Source organism: Pelophylax lessonae (assembly GCF_965119305.1).
Source record: "Pelophylax lessonae genome assembly, chromosome: 10".
NCBI lineage: Eukaryota > Metazoa > Chordata > Amphibia > Anura > Ranidae > Pelophylax > Pelophylax lessonae.
In genome coordinates this window covers 20179821-20196565 of record NC_138777.1, presented here as the reverse complement: position 1 = coordinate 20196565, position 16745 = coordinate 20179821, and the positions used below count along the sequence as shown (strand labels likewise).

General features: G+C 46.8%; 1 protein-coding gene across 1 annotated transcript in view; it reads right to left on the bottom strand.

Moving 5' to 3' along the window:
- Nucleotides 1-16745, bottom strand: part of HSD17B12 (hydroxysteroid 17-beta dehydrogenase 12) — a 171090-nt gene that overhangs the window by 65457 nt on the left and 88888 nt on the right. Inside the window, exon 4 of the mRNA XM_082269922.1 lies at nt 10246-10356. Within this exon, the coding sequence (XP_082126048.1) occupies nt 10246-10356 (111 nt within the window). The remainder of the gene's footprint in view (nt 1-10245; nt 10357-16745) is intronic.

Below are 16745 nucleotides of genomic sequence, written 5' to 3'. Positions count from 1 at the left end.
AACGGACGCAAAAACGGATGTCAGCGGTGTCATTCGCTGACATCTGCAATCCCATAGACATACATTATGTCCGTATATCATCCGCAAACGGATGGGATGAAAAACGGACACACGGAACAGACACTCCAAAGTGTCATCCGTGTTTAGCAGGGAATGAGGCGCCGCACCGGAAGTGATGAGTGGGGCCGATGCAGGAGCATTAATTCCTGGGAGCGATGACGTTCAGCTCCCAGGAATCAATGCAAAGAGGAAGTGATGGTGCGGGCCGCGGCCGCAGAGGGAGGAAGTGGAAGGAAGGTAAGTAGATTTTTCTTCAATAACAAGGTAAGTAAACAAAAAAAAAAAAATCGTAACTATCCATTTGTTTTTCAGGTGACCAAAAGCAAGCGGATGGCCCAAAATCAATTATGTCGATTTTGTGGCCTGGAACTCCGCTTTAAATATCTATATGCAGTGGTAAATAAAGATAAACCGACTTTATGGTTAAGGAGCAAAATCTCTAATCCACTCTGAGAATAACAGACAGAATAGATATACCGTATATACTATTAGAGGTTGAATCTGGTAAATATCATCAGACTAAGTGCCGGTTCACATATATGCGATGCGGGAACCCTGTGAATCCACTGCGGGTTCCCGCAGCGCATTCAAATCGCAGGCAGTTTACACTGTCATATGCGAATCACTGGGGGTGTCAATAAAAAGTTACCGCCACCCCCAGATCAGTTTGCATATCGCAGTTCAAACTGACAGTTCAGACATGAATCGGATCACATAGGTGTGAACCACCATGCGATCCGATTCTGCTGCGGACCCAAAAAAGGGTCCTGCGCTTGTTGTGTCCGAATGCGATGCAAATTCAGCCATACAATCTGTATGGCTGAAGGAGCCTTCATGCTAAAGGAGCCTTGTCCGCAGGTCTGGACAATCCTGCTCTCAACTTGCAAGACCAAGGTCGCTTGGATCAGCCCGAGGAGGCTTTGAAAGGCTTTGATCCCTTGTCGGCCGACCCTGAGGGACAAGAAAACTTCTTGTGAGCTGAGAAGGGCGGGCCATGTCTACGACGATGATCCTTACCCTTACTAGCCTGCGGAAGGAAGGTACTCTTCCCCCCCTGTGAGACCTTTAATAATATCATGCAGGGTAGCTACAAAAACAGACGATCTCCTTGAAAAGGGAGATCAGTTAATGCCCTTTTAGAAGTCTGGTCCGTAGACCAACATTTGAGCCAAAAAAACACGCCTAAAGGACCACTGCCGAAACAGACAGTCTGGCAATCAGGAAAGCCGCATCACAGATAAACTAAAACCCCTGAACCAACTGGTCTGCCAGTTCAGCAAAGGCAGGGGGAGCTGCTCTCCCTCCAGGTCACGCCGTAAAGGTTTCGCTCACTCGGTCAGAGTTTGTGACAACAGGGTGAATACCGACCCAAGTGCCGAACCAGCAACCGTTAACATTTTGCGGGCCACAGCTTCTGCCTTCCTGTCAGCCGAATCCTTAAAGGCCGGAGACTCTTCCCCAGGAATTAGGGTTGCCTTGTTCAATCTGGAAACCGGGGGGTCCACAGTCCACTTTTTAAGAAGAGGTTCTTCAAAGGGGAACCCGCACTGCAAATCGCTTAGGGACCCCAGGGGGACGTTTTGCACGTCTCCACTCTTTTGCGACAACCCTGTCAAAATAGGAGGGGAAGGGGAACACCTTCCCCCGCTCTGGAAGGCTTCCGAGTGCCAAAGGGAACCGGTGCCTCTGCCCCAGCTTCAGCTGCGTCCTCCATTTTTAAAGTCTCACGCATAGGCACAATCAGTGCGTCCACCAGCGCATTTTCGTGCGAGGCCACAGGAGTGGAGGAATCATACTCCCTATCAGAAAATTCACGGTGCGTGGTTGCAGACCCCGCAGGGTGAGCCAAGTCTGTGGCGGCCGAATCAGATTCAGGAACTGAGGAGACAGATGAGGCAGGGGGGTGCTTTTTGCTAGCCTGCCGCTAGGACTGCCGTCAGTGCATTAATAGATAGTTAGGACCCGGAGGACCCCGCAGCCTCTGAGAGGGGGGTCAGGTGGGGAAACGTGCTCCAAAAGGACTCCATGAGCAATTAGGGGCCCCCACAAAAAGTGCAAAACACCGCTAAGGGACACCCAAACCGCGCTGGCCACACCATCTGTTTGCTAGCAATGGAGTACTCTTCGATCCTGCAGCAGACAGAGAACCCCATCAGACTCACCACCCCACAGAACAGGCACCGGCAGCACCAGGGTAAACTGCATCCACATGCGGCATCCAGGGAAAGAAGAGACCCAGGAGTCAGCACCAGGTGATTAGGGGAAGGGCTCCCACCGCCGAAATCGCCACCCAGAAAGTCTCCACTGTCATGGCAGCCGCCATTTTCAATGCCGGACTAACACAAAATGGCCACCGAACCACACAAACATGGCCGTCGTGTATTACAGAATACAGGCTGCAACCAAATGGCGACCCCGCACGGCACCACAAGGCTCTCAGGGACCCAGGATGGATAGCAATGCACAGAAAAGAAGGGGGGCGTGTCAGGAGCCCCCACCAGGTTCAGCTCCCTTTAAACGCCCGGTCGCTGGCGGTACACTCCCTCGGCCCCATCACCATCACAGCACCTGTCCCCAGACCCAGGAGGTAGGCCAAACCACCACACTACCCAAAGTATAAGGGGACGGGAGTGTGGGCAGATGGGGGGGGCTAGATGACCCACTAGGGACCCAGAAGGGGGGGTCCCTAACGGGAAAGAGGGGAACCTGGGGGTCCGACCGTCCCATGCAGGAAAAAATCTAAAGAGAAAAAATTGCTAGGACGAAAGATCCCAGCAAAGGGAATTGGATCCTTACACTCCTGACTAGTACATATAGCAGAGGGGGGGGGGGGTATGTATACCCCCTGGGACTGCCCATAGGCGTAGTGTCCTACTCCTGTAGGGGGGCAGTATAACCCAATGGTTAAGAAGATCAGGAGCTGTGTCCGTATTTATAATTATTTTTATATGTACACAAAAATGTTTTGCCTTTCATTTTGATTTTGAACTGAATGGGTTGTTTTACAAGGTGATTGTTTACATTCACTTTAAAGTGGCTCTAAAGACAAAAGGTTTTTTTTTTTTCTTAATGCATTCTATGCATTATGATTAAAAAACCCTCTGTGTGCAGAAGCTCCCTTCAGCCTCTACCTGAGGTCCATCTAGGTCCAGCAATGTTGCATGAGAGACTCGGCTGTCCAGGACTCCCCTCCTCATTGGCGGAGACAGCAGCGAGGCGCCATTGGCTCCTGCTGCTTTCAATGAAAGTCAGTGAGCCAATGAGGAGAGAAAAGGGGCAGGGCTAAGCTGCGGCTCTGTGTCTGAATGGAAACAGGGATCTGCGGCTTGGCTCGGGTGCCCCCCCATAGCAAGCTGCTTGCTATTATTATACAGGATTTGCTATAGGGGCATTCAACAGGAGGGAGGTGCCAGGAGCACCGAAGAGGGACCCGAGAAGAGGAGGATCTGGGCTGCTCTGTCCAGGTAAGTATAACATGTTTGTTATTTTTATCGAAAAAAACGAGACTTCGGTATCACTTTAAGGCCCCTTTCACACACGGCAGTCCATCAATAGACTCTGCTTTTCTCAGCGGGGGATCGATTCGCCAATCCCCCGCTGAGCAGGCGGATGGCAGCTCTGTCTCCGTGTGTGGAGACAGAGCTGTCGGGTCCCCATTCTTCTCTATGGGGGAATCAGATGAGAACGGACCGTCTGTCAGTTCTCATCCGATCCAATACGCCAGACGGATGTAAAATAGGGATTCCACCCGTCCGGATTTGACGGATCGGATTGGATGTTAGCTAGCATGTCTCCGCTGACATCCGATGCCCCATAGGGATGAATGGGGCATCCGTTCAGATCTGCCTGAAAAACGGACAGGCGGATCTGAACGGTCAGCTTGTGTGAAAGGGGCCTTAGGCTATGAATAGATATGAAAGTGATTACTGCTTGTAGCTGATCTGTCAGACAAACAATCGATTGTACAAAAGATTTTTCTGTAAAGGTTACAATTTCTTTCACCCGTAAATTTGCATTTGTTCCAATACCTCCATGAGCCAATGGATTATGTACAAAATGGAAAATCAGACAAATGAAAAGACTTTGTCCAAAAAAAGATAAAAAGGGCAAAAAAATTCTAGCCCTACAGATTGACTACTCTGCCAGCGTTCTTATGAATATTGTTTTGTAGACAAATGAACACTTCGCTCAAAAGGTGTTTTTTCTTTTTTTTTTTTCTGTCTATGGGTATCCTAATGTACACATTTTGCATCCACTGTACATGCACACACTGGCCACTAGATGGCAGTAATTGTTCGGGAGAAGAGCGGTGGTTTTTCCGCAGAATGAAAACACTTCCTGCTAGATCATCTAAACTCAACTGGATGATTCCCCAAAGCTGTCTATAGAAAAAGTGCACAGACACAAAACCTACAGACGGAGTTTCTGGAGGTTTTGGCTCGTGAATAAAACACTGACTGTGATTTTCTGTAAAGCCAATGTAAAAAGGAAAAAAAAATAAAAAATCAGAACCCCCCCCCCCCCCCCCCCCGGTGATGTACTGTATACCTAACAGTCAATAGTATTATATCTAGTGATGCATTATAAAATGCATACTTTAAAACCAGCACAGAATTCCTTGATCACCCAGTGGCATTATGTGTTGTAATAACTCTAAAACCATCATTTAATATATTGCAGCTTACCAAGCCTTCCATGTGATGGCTGAATTTGCTTTCTTTTTTAGCGCTCTTTCACACGGCCGCTCCGTATGTCCGCAAATCATCCTATTTTTTTGCGGATGATTTGCGGACATAATGAAAGTCAATGGCATTGCGGATGTCAGAGGAATACCATCCAATGACATCCGATTTCCTTCCTTTCAGTTCTGTTCTGTTTTTTGGAATGGAACAGAACCCTATTTTTCCTCCGTTCAAAAAAACGGAAAGGAAGGAAAATCGGATGTCAGCGGTGTCATCCGCTGACATCCGCAATGCCCATAGACTTACATTATGTCCGTATATCATCCGCAAACGGATGGGGTAATATGCGGACATACGGAGCGGATGTCATCCGCTCCATGAAAAAAAAAAAAAGCGCCGGAGCGGATCGCAATGCGGTCCGCTCCGTGTGAAAGGGCACTTAGGCTTTTTTTTCACCTATGGATCTGGCCAATAAGTCGGTTGTTTTAGCACAGAAAATGCTGCTCTGCAGATGCAGGAGTTAGAGGATTGAGACAAATCCTTCACCACTGGCAGGGCTGCTTCCAATAATTAGCTTTTATTTATGTAAAACCTTTATCCCAAAAGCGAAAAAAAATGTGACTGCTTATAAAATGTTAGCTAGGGTTTGGCTTCAATTTGTTAGTGTATCTAAATCTGCTAACACTTTTCTCCCCACAGATTACCAATGCTGCAGTGTTAAGGGGCCCCTGTGCTCCTTCATCCAGAGCAGAGGCACACTTAAGCCTCGTACACAAGCAACGATTATCGGCCGACCGATCGGCCGACTTTTGTCCAGTGTTGTTGTGTTGGTTGGAATGTGCCTAGACTGCACACTAATTTTCTCGGCCAACAAAAATCTACTTTAGAAGTGATGTCATGTGATGGTTTACTTTCCGTGTGTTTTTTCTTCTCTGAGCATGCCCAGTCTTGCTCATCAGATTTTTGTCTGCCAAAATCTGTACTGACTGACGGAAAATCAGCCGTTGTGGTGACGGCCAACAAAAATTTTATAGCCTGCACACCAGATTTTTTTCGGCTTAAAAGTCGGAGTCGGTTGTCGGAAGCATCATACTAATAAGCCGAAAAACGGCCGATCGGACGTTGGCTGAAAATTCACGGCCGATAATCGTTGCGTGTGTACGAGGCATAAGGCTGCCCATTGATGGATCAGAATTTGTAAGGTTCAGCAGGGACCTGACAAACTTTGATCCATGTATGGGCACTGTGGTTGTATAGAAGTCGATCTATTGATTGACGTCTGTAAAACCACCTTGCTAGAAAATTTCCTCCCAATCAGTGCTGTAGGTTATAGCCTGCTGCACTCATCTATGTATTTGTGGGAGTCTCCCCACTGTCAGAATACAAAGACACAGCGGGGAGGATTCCCTCATCCAGCTCGAACATGGACCATCTATGGCCAGCTTATTACAGGAGATGTGTTAATTGCTGTTCGGCCAGCTTATGTTGGACAGGCTGAGGTACACACAGGCCGAATATCGGCTGCTTTCTTTCAAACTGGGCGATATTCGGCCTGTGTGTACCAGGCTATATAGAGTTAGGAGTTGGTTCTAAACCCTCGGTTTTTAAAGCACTTTCAGCAGTTGATTTAACCACTTTAAGACCGGAGGATTTTCCTGCTTAACGTCCAGGCCACTTTTTTCAACTTGGCACTGCGCGACTTTAACTGACAATTGCGCGGTCATGCAACGCTGTACCCAAATTAAATTAACGTCCTTTTTTTCCCACAAACAGAGCTTCCTTTTGGTGGTATTTGATCACCTGTGCGCTTTTCATTTTTTCCGATAATAAAAAAAGAGCGAAAATTTTGCGAAAAAAATTGACATTTTCTACTTTGACAGTTAAAAAATATCCAATACATTCAATTTTTGTCATATATTTTGGCCAAAATGTATTTAACTACATGTCTTTGACAAAAAAAATTCTCAATGAGCGTATTTTTAACCGCTTTAAGACCGGAAGATTTTACCCCATTCCTGACCAGGCCATATTTACGCGATTCGGCACTGCGTTACTTTAACGGACAATTGCGGGGTCGTGCGACGCTGTACCCAAATTAAATTTATTTCCTTTTTTTTCCCCACAAATAAAGCTTTCATTTGGTGGTATTTAATCACCTGTGTGATTTTTAAATAAAAAAAAAAAAAGAGCCACAATTTTGAAAAAAACAAAAAAAACAAACAAACAATATTTTTCACATTCTGCTATATAAAATTCCCCAAAAAAAAATTTACAAATCTAATTTTTTTTAACATTTTAGGCCAATTTGTTTTCTGCTACATATTTTGGTAAAAAAAAAAAAAAAAATCACAATAAGCGTATTTTGATTGGTTTGCGCAAAAGTCATCGTGTTTACTAACTACGGGAAAGATTTATGTCATTTTTATTGTTTATTTTTATACTAGTAATGGCAGCGATCTGCGATTTTTTTGCGGGAATGAGACATTGCGGCAGACAGATCGGACCCCTAACTGACATTTTTTGGGGGGGCCAGTGACATTACTACAGTAATCAGTGCTATACATATGCACTGTTACTGTAATAATGACACTGGCAGGGAAGGGGTTAACACTGTTGGTGATCAAGGGGTTAAATATGTGCCTCATGCTTACTGACGTGTGTGGGGGGAGGGGGTTGTGTGACACAGACACAGATCGCAGGTTGAGCTATGCTGAATCCTGTGATCTGTCCCTGCCTGTCACAGAGGAGATCCGCCCGCTTTGTTTACACAAGCAGGCAGATCTCCTCAGTCTTTCCCCGACGATCGGGGAAGAGCGGCGGTGATCACCGCATCTCCTCCCCTGGCCCGACTCCCGCTGTGTCTAAACACAGTGGCAGTGAGCCTCCGAGAGAGGGAGGAGTCCAGCGACGTAGGTCTACGTCGATGGATCCAGCCGAGCCTCTCTGCTGCAGTAGCAGCAACGTGAGCGGTCGGCAAGTGGCTAAAGTAGTATGGCCAAAGCTTGTTTGGCTGTACTTCTCCTATGGATCACAGGAGTGCAAACCATTTTGCACTCCTGTGACTCGTTTTCAGCAGAGATCGGTCTGAAGTCTGCTCTCTGCCGACGTCACGGACGATCCCTGGACTGACACCCGGCTCAGCCTTTCAGCGAGCCGCTGAGCGCCTGAGCCGGCTTCTCCCCGCCCCTCTACAGCCCAACGCTCCATTGAACGAGGAGGGGCAGAGCAGAGAGCGGTGACTCACAGTCAGCAGCTCTCTGCTCAGGGAGCTGTCAGAACCGAGCGATCGGCAGTGTTTCAATCGCTCATTTCACAGTGTAGTGTCAGGGGACAGATGCTGTATCCACCTAGGGAAGTATAATTAGTTACATAGTTTGTGAGGTTGAAAAAAGACATCAGTCCATCCAGTTCAACCTATGATGTGTGTGTGTGTTTGCTGTTAACCGTACATTGTATACCCCTGTATGTTGTGGTCTTTAAGGTGCCCATCTAATAGTTTTTTGAAACTATCGATGCTCCCTGCTGATACCACTGCTTGTGGAAGAGAATTCCACATCCTTACCGCTCTGACAGCAAGGAACCCCTCACGTATTTTAAGGTTAAACCGCCTTTCCTCTAGTTTTAGTGAGTGGCCACGTGTCTTATTGTATTCCCTTTCTCTGAAAAGTTTGTTCCTTATGCTAGGGTCACCAGTACAGTATTTGTACATTGATATCTTATCCCCCCTCAATCGTCTCTTCTCCAGAGAAAATAAGTTCAGTGCTTGTAGTCTTTCCTCATAGCTGATGTCCTCCATTCCCCTAATTATCTTTGTTGCCCTTCTCTGGACTTTCTCCAGTTCCAGCACATCCTTCCTGAGGACCGGTGCCCAGAACTGGACAGCATACTCCAGATGTGGCCGGACCAGAGTCTTGTAGAGTGGGAGAATAATCTCTTTATTTCTGGAGTGAATCCCCTTTTTTATAAATCCCAGTATTCTGTTGGCTTTGCATGCCACTGTCACTCTAATTGGGGGAAAACATTAAAACCCATCCTTCTCTTTTAATCATTTACTGAGTATGCAGCTTAGTTTATGTTGGGACCACCACTGTTGCCCTGGGTTTCCTGTTCAAGGGTGACTCCTTCCTCTTGAAGCATCCTATGGAGCCATCCTTGCATACATGAATTAAAGTTGTGTCTCTTTACAGTGTGTGCATCAACAGAAACACACAGCCCTGTAGCCTGGCAAGGCACTCATCTCATACACACATCTGCAGAATTGAAAGTTGTAAAATGCAAGGGCTGGGGGTAAGAATTTTAAGAAATAGTTTCCTGGGGAATGTTTTTTTTTTTTTTTTTTTTAATTGTACTTAACATGGTGAACTAAAGAATCCTGAGGGTTAAATATTACCCACTTAATAACCGCCTGCAATGTACTGCGGATGGGTGACTGCTGTAGGCAAAGCGACGTATCTGTGCACGCCCCCCAGCCGACACTCCCTGTGATTGGCTCTGATAGCCTGATAGGCTTCACTAATATGCACTGATAGGCTGTGCCCATGGGCACTGCTGTGGCTGCACCGATGGGCACTGCTGAGGCTGCACCAATAAGCTGTACTGATGGGCACGCTGAGGCAACACTGATGGGCATGGATAAGCTGCACTGTTGGGCTTTAATAAGCTCCACTGATGGGTCTCCACTGATGATCAGTGCCCTGATTATCAGTGTAAAGGTCTGCTGTCACAGGATTGCCAGTTATCGGCTTTCCTCACACAGTGACAGCGCTGAGGAAAGAAAATGCAGACAACAGGCATTTGTTTACATGGGATTAACTGTGATTGGACACAGCTGATCACATGGTAAAGGGCTGCATGTTATTGGCACTTTACCTCGATCTGTGTTCAGCTGTGTCTGAAGGACAAAGCAAATCACAGGGCGTGCCCCATGCGCAAAGAATTCTGGGAAGGACGGCAATAGATGCCCTCCCAGAACTGGGCGATCGTGCTGTAGCCGTCTTTCGGCTATAGTGGTTAAGTCTGACTCGCATTGCTTGAATTTCAGACAATTTCTGCTGAATATGACAATTCCAGCTGTGGGTGGCCCTAAGGGCAATACCCCCCTCTCGGCAAATCCAGATTTTTCAATTAACTTTTGTCAAAGAAGCTGGTCCAAAAATATTTAGACGAACAGCGCTCACAGCCAATCAGATGCATGCACTCCTCACACATTCAGCAGCCACGCTACTGGAGCAGTGACTTCTGAATAAAATAACCTGAAGCGGACATTCCTCTATCCACGTTACTTAGAATGGACAGGGGGGGGGGGGGGGTGGGATTGATGGATCTTCTTGGTTAGACGAGAAATTCGGGGTGTGTATGGCCAGCTTTAGTGATCCATATAAAGTGTCAGTTTTACGTACTTTGTGAAAAAGTTAGAATAAGATACACCAGACATGTAAACCCTCAGCCCAGTTACACCTTATGTAATCCCATTTTTAAAAACATACAGCCCAGTTTTTCTTACCAAGGACTCCAATCTCAAGACTTTTCAGTCCCGCCTCAATGCGCTCATAGATCTCTGCAGGTTTTCCAAAATCTGCCGCAATTAATTTGGTTTCCACTTTGAACTTTTCTCCTAAGGATAAAAAAAAAGATATATATAAAATGGTTATGATAGATTCAATCAAAGCTGGTAGGTGTATATGAGATTTCAGACAGAGGTCACAGGATATGGTCCCAGAGATGTAAGGATTTGCAGGTTTTTAAGTAGAATGCAGGTATTTAAGTCAGAGTTCCAGTTAGAAAACACAAACATAAGAATGAATAGCCCAATACAAGATAAAACCATAATGTCAGCCCTTCAATTCACAAATTTTCCTGCAGTACATTTTTTTTTAGATGTCCTCCAATCTGATGGCCAGCATCATTTAACCCACTCCCTGAGCCCAGGTCATCCTGGACCCACCCCCAGCCTGTGACTGGACAATGAAAGGAGAAGCAGCACAGTGATGAGCTCATCATTCTGTCACTCTGCTCTTTTTCCCTATCAGCATACTATGAATGGATTGGTTCCTTGCACATTTGCTTCCTCTCATAATTCAGTCCTGCTGTACAGAGACTGATGCCAGGTCAGATTTGGGCACTTAAGATGCACATTTCAATTATTTATTAATCAATACAGAGCTTAATTTGTGTCTTTTATATCTGCATGTAGTCTAGCTTCAGCTAAATTTCAGGCAAATACAGTATAAAAGACTCCAATGAATGCAACTCTGCAATCATTAAAGTGATTGTAATTAGGGATTGACCGATTATCGGCAAAGCTGATATATCAAGGGCCGATCTGCTCTTTCCCCGATATATCAGAATCGGCCACCAAGGTGACCGATATTACCGATATTTCGGAAAAGTGCTTGTACCGGAATGATGCCTGCAGCTAGAGGCATCACCCCGGTACCGGCGTCCATAGCCGATGGTCGGCTGTCTTGTAATGACAACCGATGCGGCTGAGAAGCCGCTCGACTGTCATTACAAGGTGCGGGAGGGGTCTCCTGCCCACCGGGAGACCCGGGACAGCCAGCCTGCACGGCCGCTGAAGTCCCGATCAAAGCCGCATTCGGCTCTGATCAGGTCTCCATGCTAAAACCCGGTGTTGTAAAATTTTGTCGGACCCGTGAAAAAAAAAATCGGACCTCGTCACTTCCGGTGATAGAGCATCACAAAACAGCGGATGGGAGTCGTCCGTGCGCATGCGCAGAAGACATTTTTCGAGGTTTGGCAAAATTATAACAGAGAGCGGACAGCTGATTGAGTGGAGGCGGGGCTGAGGTGCGACGGAGGACACATATGCAGAGCTGGTGGAGGAGGCGGGACGGAGGTGCGGCCGTGTAATATATGCAGGACTTTAGCGACTCCTTATGTTTTATTATCTTTAGCAATTAAAGTAAATGTAATGAAATCCTAAGGATAAATACGATAATTGCTAAAGATAATAAAACAAGGAGTCGCTAAAGTCCTGCATTTATTACACGGCCGCACCTCCGTCCCGCCTCCTCTATTCAGCTCTGCAGATGACGCAGCGGTGTCTTCCGTCCCACCTCAGCCCCGCCTCCTCTCATTCAGCTGCCCGCTATGTGTTATAAGTTTACCAAACCAAGATAATGTCTTATGCCCACTTGAGACTCCTATCACCGGAAGTGACGAGGTCCGATTTTTTCACGGGTCCGAGAAAATTTTAGAACACCGGAAGTGATGTGATGACATCACTTCCGGGTACTGTCTGGCGCCAGATTAAAAAAAATGACAGCATTCAAAACAGCCAAACTTGGCGTTTTGAGTACTTTTAAGTGCAGAGGAGGGATTTGGAGTCTTTTAGACCCCCAGATCCCTTCACAACAGTACCTGTCAAAGAAAAAAAAAAAAATGTTTTTTAAATGTACAAAAGTATCGGTCAGTATCGGCCGATACCGATATGCATTGACCAAAATATTGGTATTGGTATCGGCAACGAAAAACCAATATCGGTCGATCACTAATTGTAAACGATCACCTTGTAAAACAACCCATTCAGTTTCAAGAATAAATGAAACATGTAAAACATTTATGTATAGATATAAAAAAAAAAAAAATACCTGTTTTATAAGTGATCACATTCCCTCTGTTCTGAGCTGCATAAGACTGGGGGGCGGGAGGGCAAGCAGCAGTAGACTGAGCTTCCCAGTGAATGGCTGTGCAACGGGGGCGTGTCAGGACAAGTATGATCATTGAAAGAGTACACTGAAATCCCAGCACAGCTAGAGAACTGACCATGCTGTGTCTCCTTAGTGTGGTCAGTTTTTAATAGGAAAGCAGAGGGACTGGCAGGAACAGCTGGGATTTCACATTAAGGAAGCAATACAAAGAGAACAGGAATCTTTCTCATACAAGTACATGGTACAGCAGCCACATGTTGGGGTAACAAACGCACATTATTACATTTTTGTTTTTTTTAACCACTTGCTGACTGCCTAACGTACATATACTGCGGCAGGTCAACTCTATTGTGCAAGACCACGTACCTGCACATCATTTTGTGCAATAGCCGCTAGATGGTGCGCGCTGATTGGCCACAAGAGGATCGGATCAGCGGGTCCAGCAGATGCGATGTCCGCCTGTCATCCGCGATCGCTCCCCAGAGAGGTAGAATGGCAGTCTGCCGATGTAAACAAGGCAGACTGCCGTTCTGACAGGGATGAACACAGTGATCTTGTGTTCCTGCTAAGCAGGAACAGGGATCTCTGTGTTCATCCAGTGAGTCCATCCCCCACACAGTTTTAAAGTACCCCCTAGGGACACAACCCTTTGACCGTCCCTGGTGTTAACCCCTTCCGTGCCAGTGTCATTAGTACAGTAACAGTGCACATTTTTAGCGCTGATTACTGTAATAAAGTCACTGGTTCCCGAAGTGTCAAAAGTGTCAGGTGTTTGATTTGTCTGCCGAAATGTTGCAGTCCCGCTAAAAATCGCTGATCGCCGCTATTACTAGTAAAAATAAATACAGTATCTCACAAAAGTGAGTTCACCCCTCACATCTTTGTAAATATTTTATTCTATCTTTTCATGTGACAACACTGAAGAAATGACACTTTGCTACAATGTAAAGTAGTGAGTGTACAGCTTGTATAACAGTGTAAATTTGCTGTCCCCTCAAAATAACTCAACACACAGTCATTAATGTCTAAACCGCTGGCAACAAAAGTGAGTACACCCCTAAGTGAAAATGTCCAAATTGGGCCAAATTAGCCATTTTCCCTCCCTGGTGTTATGTGACTTGTTAGTGTTATAAGGTCTCAGGTGTGAATGGGGAGCAGGTGTGTTAAAATTGGTGTTATCGCTCTCACTCTCTCATACTGGTCACTGGAAGCACAACATGGCACCTCATGGCAAAGAACTCCCTGGGGATCTGAAAAAAATGCTTGCTCCACATAAAAGATGACCTAGGCTATAAGAAGATTGCAAAGACAAAGAAACTGAGCTGCAGCACGGTGGCCAAGACCATACAGCGGTGTAACAGGACAGGTTCCACTCAGAACAGGCCTAAGACGTTGAGTGCACGTGCTCAGCGTCATATCCAGAGGTTGTCTTTGGGAAATAGACATATGAGTGCTGCCAGCATTGCTGCAGAGGTTGAAGGGGTGGGGGGGTCAACCTGTCAGTGCTCTGACCATACGCCGCACACTGCATCAAATTGGTCTGGATGGCTGTTGTCCCTCTTCTAAAGATGATGCACAAGAAAGCCTGCAAACAATTTGCTGAAGACAAGCAGACTAAGGACATGGATTACTGGAACCATGTCCTGTGGTCTAATGAGACCAAGATAAACTTATTTGGTTCAGATGGTGTCAATCGTGTGTGGCGGCAACCAGGTGAGGAGTACAAAGACAAGTGTGTGTTACCTACAGTCAAGCATGGTGGTGGGAGAGTCATGGTCTGGGGCTGCATGAGTGCTGCCGACACTGGGGAGCTACAGTTCATTGAGGGAACCATGAATGCCAACATGTACTGTGACATACTGAAGCGGAGCATGATCCTCTCCCTTCAGAGACTGGGCCGCAGGGCAGTATTCCAACATGATAACGACCCCAAACACCTCCAAGACGACCACTGCCTTGCTAAAGAAGCTGAGGGTAAAGGTGATGGACTGGCCAAGCATATCTCCAGACCTAAACCCTATTGAGCATCTGTGGGGCATCTTTAAATGGAAGGTGGAGGAGCGCAAGGTCTCCAACATCTACCAGCTCTGTGATGTCATCATGGAGGAGTGGAAGAGGACTCCAGTGGCAACCTGTGAAGCTCTGGTGAACTCCATGCCCAAGAGGGTTAAGGCAGTGCTGGAAAATAATGGTGGCCATCCAAAATATTGACACTTTGGGCCCAATTTGGACATTTTCACTTAGCTTGAGCAGCAGATGAGCTAAACTGCAATGCAAAGAGCATGCCAACAGGAGCAGGGAACAGAAATTAGCTCATCAGTCTCATTTTCCTTTCACTGTCCAATCACAGTCTGGGGGAGGGACAAGACCTGTAAGTCTTAGGCCCCCTTTTACATGGGCGATCCAATCAGGTTCACCGGTTAGCTTTTCAGGTAGACCTGATTGGAATGTCAATGCATTCCTATGGACAGGGGGGGGTGTAAAAGGACTTTTATTTACACCAGCCCACCTCCGGGTCCGATATGGTCCGCTACAAAGAAAAAAAAAAAAAACGGAAGAGGATTTGTCCTCTTCTGTTTAGGTGGAGCAGATCGGAGGTAGTCAGGTGCAAAGAACTCCTACACACATTTGTGTCCCCATGAGAGCCCCCACACACACATTTGTGTCCCCATGAGAGCCCCCACACACACATTTGTGCCCCCAGGAGAGACCCCACTCACACACACATTTGGGTCCCCATGAGAGCCCCTACACACACACACACACACACACACACACACACACACATTTGTGCCCCCAGGTGAGCCCCCACATACACACATTTGTGCCCCCAGGTGAGCCCCCACACACACACACACATTTGTGCCCCCAGGTGAGCCCCCACACACACACACACACACACATTTGTGTCCCCATGAGAACCCCCACACACATATTTGTGTCCCCATGAGAGCCCCTACACACACATTTGTGTCCCTTATGAGAGCCCCCACACACACATTTGTGTCCCCATGAGAGCCCCCACACACACATTTGTGTCCCCATGAGAGCCCCCCCCACACATGTGTGTCCCCATGAGAGCCCCCACACACATTTGTGTCCCCATGAGAGCCCCCACACACATTTGTGTCCCCATGAGAGCCCCCACACACATTTGTGTCCCCATGAGAGCCCCCATTGCACATTGTGTCCCCATTACATACCCCGCTGCACATTTGTGTTCCCCATAGAGGCCCCGTCCACATTTGTGTCCCCCTCCCTGTACCTTTGTGTCCCCAATAATAAAGAAACACAACCTCCCCAGCATATTTGTATCACCAGCAGTCTCCTCCCTCATTTGTGTCCAACTTACATCAGTTATGCTGATTAGACTGTTTAGACCGGCTTCAGTGCAGATCTGCAGCACCTCCCGGCTCCTGCCCTGCTGTTACACATGCACGTTGTATACAAAATTAGAGTGGTAAAGGACAAGGATTCTAACAGCTGGACAGGAGCCGGGATGTGCAGAAGGTGTGCACCAGAGTACTTTATTGGTTGCAGGAACGCCAGCGGTCCTAGCAACCAAAAATACAGTGAGGTGAAGGGTTGGACAGGCTTTGCGGGGTTGCGGGACCTGTGCTGCATACTGACACAGATTCGAGCAGAGACTGACCCTGAGGACCCGATGGTGAAGGAGAAAAAACTGAGCTGACTCATTTCCTAAAAAAAACGCAGAGGAAAAAGTGGGAAATGTTGTTCATACTCTTCATCAGATACCGGGTGTATTTTTAGAAAGTAGAATTAAGAGCCGGGTTGCTATGAACGATACCTCCACCCATTCTTTCCCCCGCAAACCTAATCCATTGATTGAAATCGCTTCATCAAGCAAGAGCATCCTCTGCTGCAGCCTAAAGTCACGATACAGGCACATGAATCGGCTGGGAAGCGTGCCTCCCCTCTCTGAACACGCATCGGCATCTCTTTTTTTATGAAAGGCAGAAAGAAAACTTAAAGGAGGAGAATAGCAGGCAATTTTCCTATAGATAATGTTTTAGTATGGAGGCTATGTGAGGACAGACAGGCCACGTCTCCACTGCTCTGTAACACCCATCAGAAAGATTTTCCTTTTCTGCAGAACAATGCCACTCATTATTTTATTGTTGATGGGGAGAGGATGGGGGGGGGGGTCTGCAGGACCAAGTTAATGTTGATCCTTAGGATACCCTGTGGGTCTCCAGCAGTGAAATTGTTAAAGTGCGGCTGAGCGATGTAGAAGCTGGATAGGCACTGAGCCGTGATATATGTACAGGACAGCAGTACAGGGAACGTGACCGATGATTGCCATGCAAACTGC